Source organism: Tamandua tetradactyla, chromosome X (assembly GCF_023851605.1).
Source record: "Tamandua tetradactyla isolate mTamTet1 chromosome X, mTamTet1.pri, whole genome shotgun sequence".
Lineage (NCBI taxonomy): Eukaryota > Metazoa > Chordata > Mammalia > Pilosa > Myrmecophagidae > Tamandua > Tamandua tetradactyla.
Genome location: NC_135353.1, coordinates 130,762,780 through 130,778,524, shown reverse-complemented (window position 1 = coordinate 130,778,524; position 15,745 = coordinate 130,762,780). Strand labels below are relative to the sequence as shown.

Genomic DNA, 15,745 nt, shown 5'->3' with positions numbered 1-15,745 from the left:
TGTCCTGCCCGATTGTTCTATCTAGAACTTCTAGTACATTGTTGAATAATAGTGGTGACACATGGCATCCTTGTCTCATTCCTGATCTTAGGGAGAAAACTTTCAGTCTCTCTCCATTTAGTACAATGCTGGCTATCAGTTTTTCATATGTACCCCTTAGCATATTGAGGAAGTTACCTTTAATTCTTACCCTTTGAAGTGTTTTTATCAGAAAAGGATATTGAATTTTGTTGAATGTTTTTTCGGCATCAATTGAGATAATCATGTGATTTTTCCCTTTTGATTTGTTAATGTGCTGTATTACATTAATTGATTTTCTTGTGTTGAACCATCCTTGCATTACTGGCATAAACCTCACTTGGTCATGGTGTATAATTCTTTTAGTATGTTGTTGGATTCAATTTGCTAGTATTTTGTTGAGAATTTTTGCATCTATATTCATTAGGGAGATTGGCCTGTAGTTTTCCTTTCTTATAGTGTCTTTACCCAGTTTTGGTATTAAAATATTAGTGGGCGGGCCATGGTGGCTCAGCAGGCAGAGTTCTCATCTGCCATGCCAGAGACCCAGGTTCAATTCCTGGTGCCTGCCCATGCAGAAAAAAAATAAAAAAAATAAAAAAAAATAAAAAAAAATAAAAAGATATTAGCTTCATAAGATGAATTAGGTAGTTGTCCTTTTTCCTCAATTTTTTACAAAAGTTTGAGCAGGATTGGTGTTAGCCCTTTTTGGAATGTTTGATAAAATTCCCCTGTGAAGCCATCTGGCCCTGAGCTTTTCTTTGTAGGAAGATTTTTGATGGCTGATGGAATCTCTTTACTTGTGATTGCTTTGTTGAGATCTTCTATTTCTTCATGAGTCAGTGTAGCTTGTTTGTATGTTTCCAGGAATTTGTCCATTTCATCTAAATTCTCTAGTTTGTTAGCATATAGTTGTTCATAATATCCTCTTATGATTTCTTTTATTTCTTCAGGATCTGTGGGAACACACCCCTTCTCATTTCTGATTTTGTTTATTTGCATCCTCTCTCTTTTTTCTTTTGTCAGTCTTGCTAGTGGTCCATCAATTTTATTGATTTTCTCAAAGAACCAACTTCTGGTTTTATTGATTCTTTCTACTGCTCTTTTGTTCTTCCATTCATTTAACTCTGCTTTAATCTTTCTTATTTCTGTTCTTCTATTGGCCTTGGCATTAGTTTGCTGTCTTTCTCAAGTTCCTCCAGGTGAGCAGTATCCTCGATTTTTGCCCTTTCTTGTTTTTTAATATAGGCATTTAGGGCAATAAATTTCCCTCTCAGCACAGCCTTTGCCACATCCCATAAGTTCTAATATGTTGTATTCTCATTTTCACTCATCTCCAGATAGCTACTGATTTCTCTAGCAATTTCTTCTTTGACCCACTGGTTGTTCAAGAGTATATTTAATCTCCATATATTTGTGAATGCTTGTTTTTTGGTGGTTATTGAGATCCAGCTTCATTCCCTTCTGATTAGAGAAAGTGCTTTGAATAATTTCAGTGTTTTTAAATTTACAAAGACCTGTTTTGTGCCCCAGCATATGATCTATCCTGTTGAATGTTCCATGAGCACTAGAAAAGAATGTATATCCTAGTGTTTTGGGGTTTAATGACCTATATATGTCTGTTAGGTCTAATTCATTTATCAAGTTATTTTGCTTCTCTATTTCCTTGCTGATCTTCTGTCCAGTTGTCCTATCTATAGAGGACAGTGGTGTATTGAAGTCTCCTATTATTATTGTTGAAACATCATCACTCTCTTCAGTTTTGCCAATGTCTGTCTCATGTACTTTGGAGCTCCTTGATTGAGAGAATGAACATTTATGATTGCTAGTTCTTTTTGGCGAACTGTCCCTTTTATTAATATATAGTGTCCTTCTTTGTCTCTTATGATATCTTTACATTTAAAGTCTATTTGTCTGATATTAGTATAGCTACTCCTGCTTTCTTTTGGTTACAACTTTTGTGGAACTTTCTCCATCCTTTCACTTTCAATCTATTTGTATCATGTGTCTAAGATGAGCCTCTTGTAAGCAGCACATAGCTGGATTATATTTCTTAATCCATTCCACCAATCTGTATCTTTTAATTGGTAAATTTAGTCCATTAACATTCAAAGTTATTACTGAAAAGGTGTTTCCTGAATCCCCCATCTTATCTTTTGGGTTTTATTTCTCAGATCTATATAGTCTTTTCCCTCTTTCTCTTTTTATCATTTAGGTTACTCCTACTGGTACTCTTCAATTCTTTGCCCTCCTCCAGACCTCCCTCTCCTGTATTTTTTTTCACCTGTCAGAACTCCCTTTAGTATTTCTTGTACGGCTGGTCTCTTGTTGACATATTCTTTCAGCATTTGTTTGTCTGTGAAAATTTTAATCTCTCCCTCAGTTTTGAAGGACAATTTGGCTGGGTACAGAATTCTTGGCTGGAAGTCTTTGTCTTTGAGGATCTTGAATGTATAATACCCCTGCCTTCTCACCTCCATAGTGCCAGTTGAGCAGTCTGAATACGGTCTTATGTGGTTTCCCTTGTATGTGTAGATTTTCTCTTGCTGTTTTCAGGATTTTCTGCTTCTCTTCAGCATTTTTTTTTCTGCATCGGCAGGCACTGGAAATTGAACTCAGGTCTCCAGCATGGCAGGCGAGAACCCTGCCTGTTGAGCCACTGTGGCCTGCCCTCTCTTCAGCATTTGAAAGACTGCTTAGTTTGTGTCTTAAGGAAGGCTTACTTGGATTTATTCTATTTGCAGTTCATTGAGCTTCTTTGACTTGCATATTTCTATACTTTATGAGGGTTGGGAAAATTCCCCCCATTATATCCTTAACTAGTCTTCCTAGGCCTTTACTCTTGTCTTCTCCTTCTGGGACACTAATGATTTTTATATTTGTGTGCTTTGTTTTGTTCATCACTTCCCTGAGATCCAATTCAAATTTTTCCATCTTTTTTGCCATTTGCTGTTTTGAGTGCTCAAAATCAGTTTTCCTGCCCTCTAGTTCACTTATACTTTCTTCTGTCTCTTCAAATCTGCTGTTGTGCATCTCTATGTTTTTTACTTGCTCTGCAGCATCTTTAGTCTCTGTGATATCTGCTATTTTTCTATTTATTCTTTCAAATTCCTCTTTATGCTCTTCTAGTGTCTTTTTGATCTCCTTTATGTCATTAGCCATCACATTTATTTTATTTAGTAGAGTTATATGAACAGCTTTGACTGGTTGTTCCAATGTCTGTGCTTCCTCTGGTGTTTTAATTTAGGCTGGGCTTTATCTGTCTGCATCATGATATGTTTAGTGATCTTCTGCTGTCCTTGCACATGTAAATATCTTGATTGGTTTACTTTGGAAGTTTACTTCCTTCAGTAGTCTAAAGTCTTGAATTTGTGGGATGGATGTGGAGCAGGATGCAGGGCATGGGGCAGTGCACAACAGTGCGGTGATGCATTGCAATGCAGGTATAGGCGCAGGTTGGGGATGATGTGCTGGTGCCTATGAGCATGGGCGGGAGGAGAGGATGTGGCTGTGCAGTTGCAGGGGTCTGGGGGGTGGGGCCTGATGTGCGCTGGACTAGGACATGGGGCCCTTTGTGCACATGCTCAGAGCCAGGACAGTGGGTCGGTGCTGTGCCTGTGTAGGCTGGGGCAGATGTGGCCTGGTTGCAGAGGTCAGCACTTTCCCAAAGCTGGGGGGCATGACTGGGGGCTGTGTCCATGAGTGGAACTGGGAATGCCCTAAACTTATGTTTGCGGGTGCAGAGCTCAGGGAGGGTGGGGTGGGGTTGTACGACTGTACGGGCTGAGGGTCGGTGTACCCTGGGTATGGAGGTAAGTGCCTGCAGCCTTTATGCACTGGCGACAACCTGCAGTGGGCAGAGACTGGGAGTTAAGAGCTCAGGAGGGGTGTGACAAGACTGTGCTTATGTAAGAGAGGTGTGTGCACTTAGGATAGGGTTGTGGGGTAGGTACGTGCCTGAGGGGTTGGTAGGGAGGGGGCACTTCAAGTGTAGGAAGGGAAGGGATGGTGACAGGGTGCAGGTGAGTGGGGTGTGGGGTGAGTCATAGGCTGTGGGGCTGTGCTGGTGAGGGTAGCGTGTTCAAGGAACGTGGCTTGGCTTACTTCCTATTCCCTGTCTCCCCATTCATTCACTCCTGAGGGCTCTGGGCTTCCACATTAGGCTGTTTGCATCAGCCAGAAGGTCTCTGGTTCTCTGCGTCTCAGTTCCTCAGCTTTTGCAACCAGGGCTGCCCTATGTGGTGCAGAAGACTCTCCCAGGTCACTTACACCCTGGAATTACTGTCTCAGCTGCCCCCCGCCCCTGGTCCCTTCTCTAGGTGTTCCTTGGAGCAGGTCTATCCTATTCTGTCATCTTCCCAGAACTTCCTATGACCATCTATTTTCAACACCCTGCAATACTGACATTCCTTTGTTTTCCCTCATGCAAAAAACATTTCTTATTTTATTATCAAATTTTTCTAATTCTTTAATTTTTTAAAAAATATGACAACACAAACATTCTTAACATATGATCATTCCATTCTACATATATAATCAGTAATTCACAATATCATCACATAGTTGCATATTCATCATCATGCTCATTTCTAAGAACACTTGCATTAATTCAGAAAAAGAAATAAGACAACATAAAAAAATTCATACATACCATATGCCTTACCCCTCCTCTGCACTGATCACTAGCATTTCAATCTAAATTTATTTTAACATTTGTTCCCCCTATTATTTATTTTTATTCCATATGTTTTACTCGTCTGTTGATAAGGAGCATCAGACACAAGGTTTTCACAATCACACAGTCACACTGTGAAAGCTCTATCATTATACAATCATCTTCAAGAAACATGGCCACTGGAACACAGCTCTACATTTCAGGCAGTTCCCTCCAGCCTCTCCATTACATCTTGACTAACAAGGTGATACCTATTTAATGCATAAGAATAACCTCCAGGATAACCTCTCAACTTTGTTTGAAATCTCTCAGCCATTGACACTTTGTCTCATTTCACTCTTGCCCCTTTTGGTCGAGAAGGTTTTCTCAATCCCTTGATGCTGAGTCCCAGCTCATTCTAGGATTTCTGACCCACATTGCCAGGAAGGTCCACACCCCTGGGAGTCATGTCCCATGTAGCCAGGGGAAGGGCAGTGAGTTTGATTGTTGTGTTGACTGGAGAGAGAGGCCACATCTGAGCAACAAAAGAGGTTCTCTTGGGGGTGACTCTTAGGCCAACTGTAAGTAAGCTTGACCTATCCTTTGTGGGGTTAAGTTTCATATGAACAGACTCCAAGATTGGTGACTTAGCCTATTGCTTTCGTTGTCCCCATTGCTTCTGAGAATATCAAGAATTCTCCACTTGGGGAAGTTGAATTTTCCCCCTTTCTCACCATTCCCCAAAGGGGACTTTGCAAATACTTCTTTATTCACTCTTCAAATCACTCTGGAATTTATTGGGACATCACACTGGACAAATCTACAAAATTTCATGCCCTACACAAGGTTCCATGTACTTTTGGTGTTCAATTAACCTGTCCATAAAAGTTATATTAGGAAATGCACTACTCAAAATATAAATTTTGTACCAAATAAACATTTTTTGCTTTAGTCTTACACAGAAGTTGAAGTTTTAAAATATTAATTACCATCTATTTTCAACACCCTGCAGTAATGACATTCCTTTGTTCTTCCTCATGCAAAAACATTTTTAAAATTTGTACATTGTACATTTCACTATTATTTTACACTCTAGGCATTCCTAGATTATACCATCTCGATCTTTAACATCTATCTTTCTTTCTGATTTCATTTATGTCCCCAGCCCTCCTCTCTCTATCATTCTCACATGCAGCTTCATTCAGTGTTCTAACATAATTGTATTACAGTTAGGTAATATTGTGCTATCCATTTCTGAGTTTTTACAATCAGTCCTGTTGCACAATCTGTATTCCTTCAGCTCCAATTACCCAATATCTTACCCTATTTCTATCTCATGATGGTCTCTGTTACCAATGAAATTCTTCGAGTTTATTCCCTCATGTCAGCTCATATCAGTGAGGCCATACACTATTTGTCCTTTTGTTTCTGGCTAATATCACTCAGCATAAAGTCCTTAAGGTCCATCCATGTTGTTACATACATCATAACTTTATTCTCTTACAGCTGAATAATATTCCATCGTATGTATATACTACAGCTGGTTTAGCCACTCGTCTGTTGATGGACATTTTGGCCATTTCCCTCTCTTTGCAATGGTAAATAATGCTGCTATAAACATTGGTGTGCAAATGTCCTTTTGTGTCCTTGCCCTTACGTCTTCTGAATAGATACCTAGCAATGGTATTGCCGGGCCATATGCCAATTCTATGCTTAGCTTCCTGAGGAACCACCAGACTGCTTTCCACAGCAGTTGTACCATTTGACATTCCCACCAACAGTGGATAAGTGTGCCTCTTTCTCCACATGCTCTCCAGCACTTGTCGTTTTATGTTTTATTGATAATGGCCTTCTGGTGGGTGTGAGATGATGTCTCATTGTGGTTTTGATTTGCATTTCTCTAATAGCCAGGGAAGTTGAGCCTCTTTTCATATGCCTTGTGGTCATTTGTATTTCCTCTTCTCACGAGTGTCTGTTCAAGTCTTTTGCCCATTTTGCAATTGGGTTATCTGTCTTTTTGTTGTTGAGTTGAACAATCTCTTTACAAATTCTTGATACTAGACCTTTATCTGATATGTCATTTCCAAACACTGTCTCCCATTGTGTAGGCTGTCTTTTTACTTTCTTAACGAAGTTCATTGATGCACAAAAGTGTTTAATTTTGAGGAGTTCCCATTTCTTTCTTTCTTTCTTCAATGCTCATGCTTTGGGTGTAAGGTCTAGGAAACTGCCTCCTATTATAAGATTTATAAGATATTTCCCTACATTTTATTATAACAGAAAAACATTTTTTAATTTGTACATTTACTCACCATCATTGTACACTTCAGGCATTCCTAAATTATACCATCTTAGTCTTTATTGTCTGTCTTTCCTTCTGGTTTCATATGTGCCCCCAGCCCTTCTACCTCTATCATTCTCACATTCAGCTTCATTCAGTGTACTTACATTATTGTGCTACCATCAGATAGTATTGTGCTATCCATTTCTGGATTCTTATAATCAGTCCTGTTGCACAATCTGCATCCCTTCAGCACCAACTGCCCAATCTCTACCCTATCTCTATCTCCTGATGACCTCTGTTTTTAACTGAATTTCTCTAATTCATTCATTAATGTTTGTTCATATCAGTGAGACCATACAGATTTGTCCTTTTGTTTCTGGCTAATTTCACTGAGCACAACGTCTTCAAGTTCATGTCGTTGCATGCTTCATGACTTTATTCTGTCTTACAGCTGCGTAACATTCCATCATGTGTATATTCCACAGCTTGTTTAACCAACCACTCATATGTTGATGGACATTTGGGCTGTTTCCCAGTGCCTTCATTAAAAAAAAAATATTTTGTCCACAGTTTACAATAGCTATCATCAGGAATGTTAGTTAGTCCAATGCAAATTGCTCTGTCGTTATTACAAACAGAACTCACCCTAATACATCATTATTTTAGAAGAAAAAAATTGGGGGAGGGTGCCCCTGCTGCTCTGGTGCACTAAGTATACTAAGTCTTCATTGTGGATAAACCAAACCTGGAGTTCAGTTGTCTGAGAATTTATTCAACTTAATTAAAATTTCACTAAATAATCCAGTTGATTACTTATTGTTTCTAAGGGCTATGAACATTTTGGAGGCTTGAAAATAGTTCTTTAATAGTAACAACACATTTTGACTATTTTTATTTTTTAAAATCAATTTTTTGAAATTGGTTAGAAATTCACATGGTTAGAAATTTAAAAGATAAAAAGGGATATACAATGCAAACTTCCTTCCCACCCCTCTTGCACATGTTCTTTTTTTTCAATTGGCAGCTGTATTTTTTATCTCTTGCATTATACAAGCAAATTGGATGTATCCTATCTGTCATAACCCCATGAATTCATTGACAAAGGGTTTTTTGAAAATAAAGAACATCCTCCAGCATAAATCTTACAGAGGAAGGCATTATTTCCATGTAATTCTGCAAATGTTTATTGAGCTTCTAGTATGCCTGGAATGATGTTAGCTATTGTAGGATGTAAATATGAGTCATATAGTTGATAGTGCACTTTTCTTAATTAGAACAGAAAAGAGAATAGAATGAAAGACTGTTTGTAAGGAAATCTGATGCCTTCTATTTGACCCAGTTGAAAGAGTTGGTAGTAAAAGGTTTGGTTTCTGTCCAGTTTATGCCTGCAATTAAGGTTACATTCTTGACCCTTACTCCCTAACAGTGTTTTTCCAGCCCAGCAGCAGCCCTGTTCACAGCCAAGTCAGGACTGGGGTCAAGAATCTTGCTGGAAGCTTGGTGTCTAACTCATCGTTTTTATGGAGAGGGAAAAGCTAAATCAAGCCTCTTCAACCCAGAATGTTGTGTTTGCTACAGTTTCCAACTGAAGGGTTGCTCAAGGGTCTGAGTATTCTCTAGCTAAGTCTGAAAAGGCTGAATCCCCTTCTCAGTAGCTCAGAAAACATGGACTTTCCATAACAGACTGAAAAGACACTGGAAGCTCAGTAAACCTACAGAGGCAGCAGCAAGCATATTCTACACTCCCTTGTGTGGTCATACTTTCAGATTCCCACAAGGACTTGGTTAGGCAAGGCAGGGTAACTGATGCACAGTGGAAGGGACTGAATGGTAGGCCAGGTATGCTTGCAAATAATTTGGGAATACTGATGGGCGGAGGGGAAAATTATAAATCTGTGAGTGGGTTTATGTCTACATACCCTTTGTTTTTCTGAAGGAATTTCAGATTGCACACACTTACCTGTGAGCTGCTCCTGACCAGAAAATGTAAACTGTCATCTCGGTCATCAAGATTGGTTTTAGGATTTCTGGCTCCCACCATACATGCTATTCTGTTTTGTCACAGATGGCAAGCCTACTGGGGACTTTAAAAAAAAATTTTTTTTTCTTTTTTCTATTGTGAAATATAACATATATACAAAACAGCAATAAATTTCAAAGTACATTGTAACAAGTAGTCATAGAACAGATTTCAGAGTTTAATATGGGTTACAGTTCCACAATTTTAAATTTTTCCTCCTAGTTGCTCCAAGACACTTGAGACTAAAAGAAATATCAATATAATGATTCAGCAGTCATACCCATTTGTTAAATCTATCTTCTCTGTCACAACTCTTCCATCTCCTTTGATTTTTCTCCCAAAATTAGAGGTATTTGGGCTATGCCCATTTATTTTTCATGTTGGAAGGGGTGTCAATAATATGGGATGGGGCATGGAACTAAATGACGTTCTGGAGAGGCTGGTTCCTAGGAACCCATCTGGAGGTTGTAGGTTTCTGGAAAGTAATCATATTGCATGGAACTTTTGTAGATGCTCACATAGAGCTCTAAGTGTTCTTTAGGACTGGCAGGAATGGTTTTGCTTAGGGTTTGGCAAACCATGGTAAACAGCAATATCCGGTTGAAGTGGGCATAAGTGTAGTCTCCAAAATAGCCTCTCAACTCTATTCGAACTGTCTCTGCCACTAGTACCTTATTTTGTTACAGTTCTTCCCCCCCATTTGGTCAGGCAGGCACTGTGCCAGGATCATCCGTGGAACTCATATCCCATGTTGACAGGGAGGTTTTTAACATGGGGGGGGGAGGGGGAGGGGGAGGGGGAGAGAGGGAGGGGAAGGGGAGGGGGAGGGGAGGGGGAGGGGGAGAGAGGGAGGGGAAGGGGAGGGGGGAGGGGGAGGGGGAGAGGGAGCGAGGGCGAGAGAGAGAGAGAGAGAGAGAGAGAGAGAGAGAGAGAGAGAGAGAGAGAGAGATATCATATCTGAGCAACAAAAGAGGTTACTGGGGAAGACATCCTCCATTCAAATACTCAGAACATTACAAGCACCTTTCATTCCCATGATGATGTTTCTAGTACAAGTTTCTAGACAGCAAGGGTCAATGAATGAAAATTAACAGGAGGCAATGATTCTTTTGAGATGTGTAAGAAGGTCTCTGACGGTTTCTTTAGTATGCTGTCCTTATGGCTTAATTTTAGCGACTGTTAAAGGAAAACAAAAGGATTGATATGGCTCTTTGTAGGTTCATTCTCTATTACCCACTCCCTAATTCTCCCTTCTCCAGTAATTTCCTCGATGGGGGTTTTCAAGAGTGTATTTCTGATTGTAGAAGGGACTAGAGCAGCTCTTACAGCACATCTATTCGACTTAGCCACATATGTCGTGTATTTTACAGCAGAGGACTCGAGTGTAAGCCCCATTGATGCCCTCAAGATACCCCATCCATACAAACAACAAATGCTCTACCCTCTTTCTAGAACACAAGTGATGAAAAGAGGCAGGAGAGAGTTTAGAAGGGGTTCAGATGCCAGGACTGGGACTGGGTTTTGTCGCTTAAGATAACCGCAAAGCAAAGGGGTGGGGGGCTTTTTAGGTGGAGAAACCAAATTAAGGTCCCGCATATGGGAAGAGGCCATTTGGAGAACTGAGACATGCAGGATTTATGAGAACAGTTAAGATTGGAAAGACGCATTGGGGCCACTTGGGTGAGCGCCACGCCTCCCTGCCAGGTGCGCAGGTAGCATTTTACCTGGGGCGCCCCTTTGGCTGACAGTTGCTCCGCTTTTGTCTTTTCTCCTCTCACGCCTCCCTGCCTTGCCTGCCAGCGGTGGTCCTCAGCCTGCCCGGTGCCCGGACCACGGGGGCCTGCGAGCGCACCTGCCCGGCTTCCTGCGCCTGCAGCAGCACCGAGCGCGGCTGCTCGGTGCGTTGCGACCGCGCGGGCCTCCTGCGGGTGCCGGCCGAGTTCCCGTGCGAGGCAGCCTCCATCGACCTGGACCGGAATGGCCTGCGCTTCCTGGGCGAGCGGGCCTTTGGCACGCTGCCGTCGCTGCGCCGCCTGTCGCTGCGCCACAACAACCTGTCTTTCATCACACCCGGCGCCTTCAAAGGCCTACCGCGCCTGGCCGAGTTGTGCCTGGCGCACAACGGCGACCTCCGTTACCTGCACGCGCGCACATTTGCGGCGCTCAACCGCCTGCGCCGCCTGGATCTGGCCGCGTGCCGCCTCTTCAGCGTGCCCGAGCGCCTGCTGGCCGAGCTACCCGCCCTGCGTGAGCTGGCCGCCTTCGACAACCTGTTCCGTCGCGTGCCCGGCGCCCTGCGCGGGCTGGCCAACCTGACGTACGCGCACCTGGAGCGCGGACGCATCGAGGCCGTGGCCTCCAGCTCGCTGCAGGGCCTGCGGCGACTGCGCGCGCTCAGTTTACAGGCCAACCGCGTCCGCGCGGTGCATGACGGCGCCTTCCGTGACTGCGAAGCCCTGGAGCACCTGTTACTCAACGATAACCTGCTGGGAGCGCTGCCCGCCAATGCGTTCCGCGGCCTGCGCCGCCTGCGCACGCTCAACCTGGGCGGTAACGCGCTGGGCCGCGTAGAGCGCGCCTGGTTCGCTGACCTGGAGCACCTGGAGCTGCTCTACCTGGACCGCAACCGCATCGCCTTTGTGGAGGAGGGGGCCTTCCAGAACCTCTCGGGCCTCCTCGCGCTGCACCTCAACGGCAACCACCTCGCCATGCTCGCCTGGGCCGCCTTCCAGCCCAGCTACTTCCTAGGCCGCCTGTTCCTCTTCCGGAACCCGTGGCGCTGCGACTGCAGCCTGGAGTGGTTGCGGGACTGGATGGAGAGCTTCGGACGCGTCGCCGATGTGCCGTGCGCCTCTCCAGGATCCGTGGCTGGCCTGGATCTCAGCCAGGTGGGCTTTGGACGCTCTCCTGATGGGCTGTGTTTGGACCCCGAGGAGCGGAACCTCACGGTGCCCAGTCCAGGCCCGTCCCCAGAGCCAGCAGCCACTACCGTGAGCAGGTTCAGCAGCCTCCTTTCCAAGCTGCTGGCCCCGAGGGCCCCAGTGGAGGAGGCAGCCAACACCACCTGGAGTCCGGCCAACACCTCACTGTCTGACAGCCTCTCCTCCCATGGCGTGGGAGGTATGGACTTCACGACCGCATTCCACCTCGGCTTTTGTCATCTGCTCAGCCTGGCCCTGCACATGTGTTCGGCCAGCAGATAGACTGACCCTGCCACACTGGAGCAGCCCAAATTGCTTTGGCCAGCTGCAGAAAGTTTGGTTAATTGGGCTTGTAGGCATTTGTGGTGGAGGTAGAGGGGACAGGATGGGGGCAGGCGATGAGGATGCCAGTGGAGGGTGGAAGGACCAGTTTGCATCCACAGATGGCCCCAAGAAGAGGACAACCCTGGGATATGCTATGGGGGGGGGAGGTGATAGAGGGAAGGGTATGGATTTCTGTACTTTTCATCGGGGCATCAGTTGGAAAAGAGAAGCAAAAATGAACAGGGACCTGCAGGTGGAAGGCTAGGAATTGGAAGCCGCTCCCCCCACTACCCCCACCCGGCAGTCTTCCTGGCAACAGTGCCTGCAATGCGTAAGTTTCCCTTGACAAAGTACTAAGAATGGTTCAAATTCTCCTGGCAGGGCAACCCTTTAACCTAATCCTTTTGTTTTCCACAACAATGCTCCTCTCCCTCCCCCAGGCACCTGGGGACACTGGGACCTACTGAGGTGATAGGAAATGAGAGAAGGCATACAGTAATGGGCCTTAGAGCAGGGGGTTTGGCAGTGTTTCCTTGTGTCTGAGATGTGCTAAGAGGTGTTAAAACAAAGATCCATTTCATTTACTCCACAGTTATTCCCAGGGATCTTTATGGCAGGGTAGGGAAAAAAGGGAACGGGGATCCTGTGGACAAATAAGTTTGTAAAATCCTAAGACAAAAAAAAAAGTTAATCACGTTTTTCTACCACAATAGTTCTCAGAGCCTTTCATATGCTAACATGCATTGTGACTCTCCAAGGAGGCCACCGAATCCTCTTTTCTTAGCATTCTGTGGGAAGAGTGCCCAGAGGACACAGAGATACTAACTTAGCATGGCAGGGAGTCTACAGCTTTGGTGATCCTATTAGGTGTGGGAATTATTATGGGCTGCACACTTTTCGGCTTGCTAATGGCCAAGAGGGAAGGGATCAGGCAGTAACTGGAAAGTGGGGCTGAAAGATTCCTCCCAGGGTGGGAATGTGCCCCCAGGTATGACTACTAGATCAGCACCTGCCATGAGCAGGTGCCTCTGGGTGGGCTGTGTCTGAGGGCTAACAAACCAGCTTTTCTCAGGTTTGTAGTGGAAATGAGTGGATGTTGTTCTGTCAGCTTCAGGACCAGCAGTTCTTTTGGCCCAGGCTGCATCCCAAATGCTGTTTCTGAGCTGGGCATGGCAGGCACAGACCAAAAGGCAGTCCAGTCAGGAAAGGCATCCTCTGCCTGATAAACAGCCTCTGGCTGTTGCCCACACCACGTGCAAAGATGTCTGCATTCATTACCATCCTGGAAATCCATAATCTTCATATCCAGAGGTCCCCTCTCTGTGTTTAATTTATTTTATATATATATTTTTACTTTTTTTCTTTTTCCTTCTGTCTTTAAAGAGGTCATTTCGCAAAGCCTGCACAGATCCAGGGTGCACTGAGCTGTCAGTTCTTCATGGCAACAGTACTTCTTTATCCCCAGGTTTAGTGTTAAAAATGCTGCAGAAAGCACCACAAAGGGCAGGAGTTTTCAAATGGGTTGTGACCATAAATGGTAATGAACTCAATGAATCCCAAATAGCATTTTAAAAAACATTATAGAAAAGTCACAGAGTATCATATGTAATATTGTAAGAGTAAGTATTGTTTTGTAAAACTTTTTGTTTAATTTATATGCATTTGTTCGAGTAATCTATGTATGCATGTATGTTGTGTACTGGGTTATGTACAGTTTACATTTTATTTGCATTGTGGTATAAAAAGTTTGAAGATCTGAAGCATGTGTGTTTTTGTTTTTAGCTTTTTATTTTGAAAAATTTCAAACCTACAGAAAAATTGCAGGAATAGTGCAAAAACACCTTGACCATTCCCCTAAATCCCTGAGTTGTTAACATTTTATCATACTTGCTTTCTTACTCTCTCTCTCTACATATTATTATTTCTTACTAACAGTTTGAGTTAATTGCAGACATCATGGCCCTTCACCCGTAAATACCTCAGTGTGTATTTCCTAAGAACAAGGACATCCTCTTATCCACAAAAAAATTATCAAAGTCAGTAAAAATTTATCATGTACAGAATACTTTTATTTAAAATATACCCTATACTGAAGTTTCATCAGTCGCCAAAATGATTTTTTTAAAGCAGTCAGTTCTTTTCCTATGGGTGGAAAATGAGGTTCTTAAGTTGTGGGTTGTTTTCATTTTATTGCATTACTCAAAACTCTAAATCTCTCAGCTGATTTTAATGTTTCAAAGCAAATTCATGCTCCAAATATCTTACTTTTCATAGGCAAGAATCCAATGAAGTAAAAAATGTTGTTTGTTCAAATTGTGTGTTGTGGCCATGGCAACTGAGTGAGGATCACAAAAATCTTGAGAACAAATCGCTGCGTTTGGGTAACCATGGGAGCCCACAGCCTAGACACGAAGCCTTGAGAGGAATGTCCTTCCTTTCACTTGGAGTGGGTTCATTAGAGTCAGCCTTAAAATGAGCCTCCAGTTCTGCCTGGGTGGTTAGATGACCAGCTTTTTAATGAACATTTGTTTGGCTGGATGTTTTTGAACAAGTATCAACACTGAAATAGCCTCCAGGGAGACAGATTTTTATAGAGTTAACCAGGAGAATTCTGGGAACGTGGGAGCTGCAAAACTGCCAGACAGATCCAGAGTTGTCTGGAACGAGTTCCTGGTGAATGATTACCATTATGAATGCTCATGAGAGAGCAGGGAATGAAGAATTCCTATTTTTTAGTCCATTAAATATTCCACCAACCGATTGGCTAAATAGTACCTTAGGAAACACTGAGCACCATGGATTCTGCTCTGCAAAACTATGTGTACCAGTCAGGATGGCCTATGTTATGCTGTGGTGTAACAACCCCCAAACCCCAGGGGCTTACCGAAGTTTATTTTTTGGTCATGTTACAGGCCCAAGGAAGCTCATTTGGGGGATTTTGCTCATTGTAGCCACTCAGGGGTTCAGACTAACAAAGTTTCCTACCATCTTCAGGCATTGCTCTCCAAACACGAGGCTGCAGGGTTTGGGATAGCACAGAAGGAGAGCTTGAGAGAATCACGCATCATTCCTAAATGCTTCCACCCAGACGTGACATACATTAGTTCTCACATTTCATTGGCCAAAAAAGATGCTTAACTTCAGAGAGGTAGGGAACTATGGTCCTCCTTTGTTGTCCAGGAGAGGATATTGGTGAACACTTAGTAATGCTCCAAAGCTCACCTGATAGACTCAAACTTGGACTTCTTATGACTTGTCAGATTAAATAGAAACTTGAGGGGAAACCTGTTAGGAGGCCACCAACCCCGGGCTGTCTCTCCCCACAGCACCCCAGCTAGGCTTCTGAACACAACATTTTGTAAGCCCTGTCTGCTCTTGCTAGTCGGAATCCTAGGGGCTCATTGTCTTGGTTCTTTCAAGAAAGGGGAGAGAAAATGTAGAGACTTAAGGCTCACATTTTCACGTTTGCAAAATGTTTGCCATATATATACTCAAATTATAATATTCAAATCCCCAGAAGCTTG

The 15,745-nt window shown here is 43.3% G+C and overlaps 1 protein-coding gene across 1 annotated transcript in view; it reads left to right on the top strand.

Annotated features, from left to right (window-relative positions):
• Positions 1-12,179, top strand: part of NYX (nyctalopin) — a 35,162-nt gene extending 22,983 nt beyond the window's left edge. Inside the window, exon 5 of the mRNA XM_077147026.1 lies at positions 10,777-12,179. Coding sequence (XP_077003141.1) covers positions 10,777-12,179 — 1,403 coding nt within the window. The remainder of the gene's footprint in view (positions 1-10,776) is intronic.
• Positions 12,180-15,745: the final 3,566 nt, after the last annotated feature.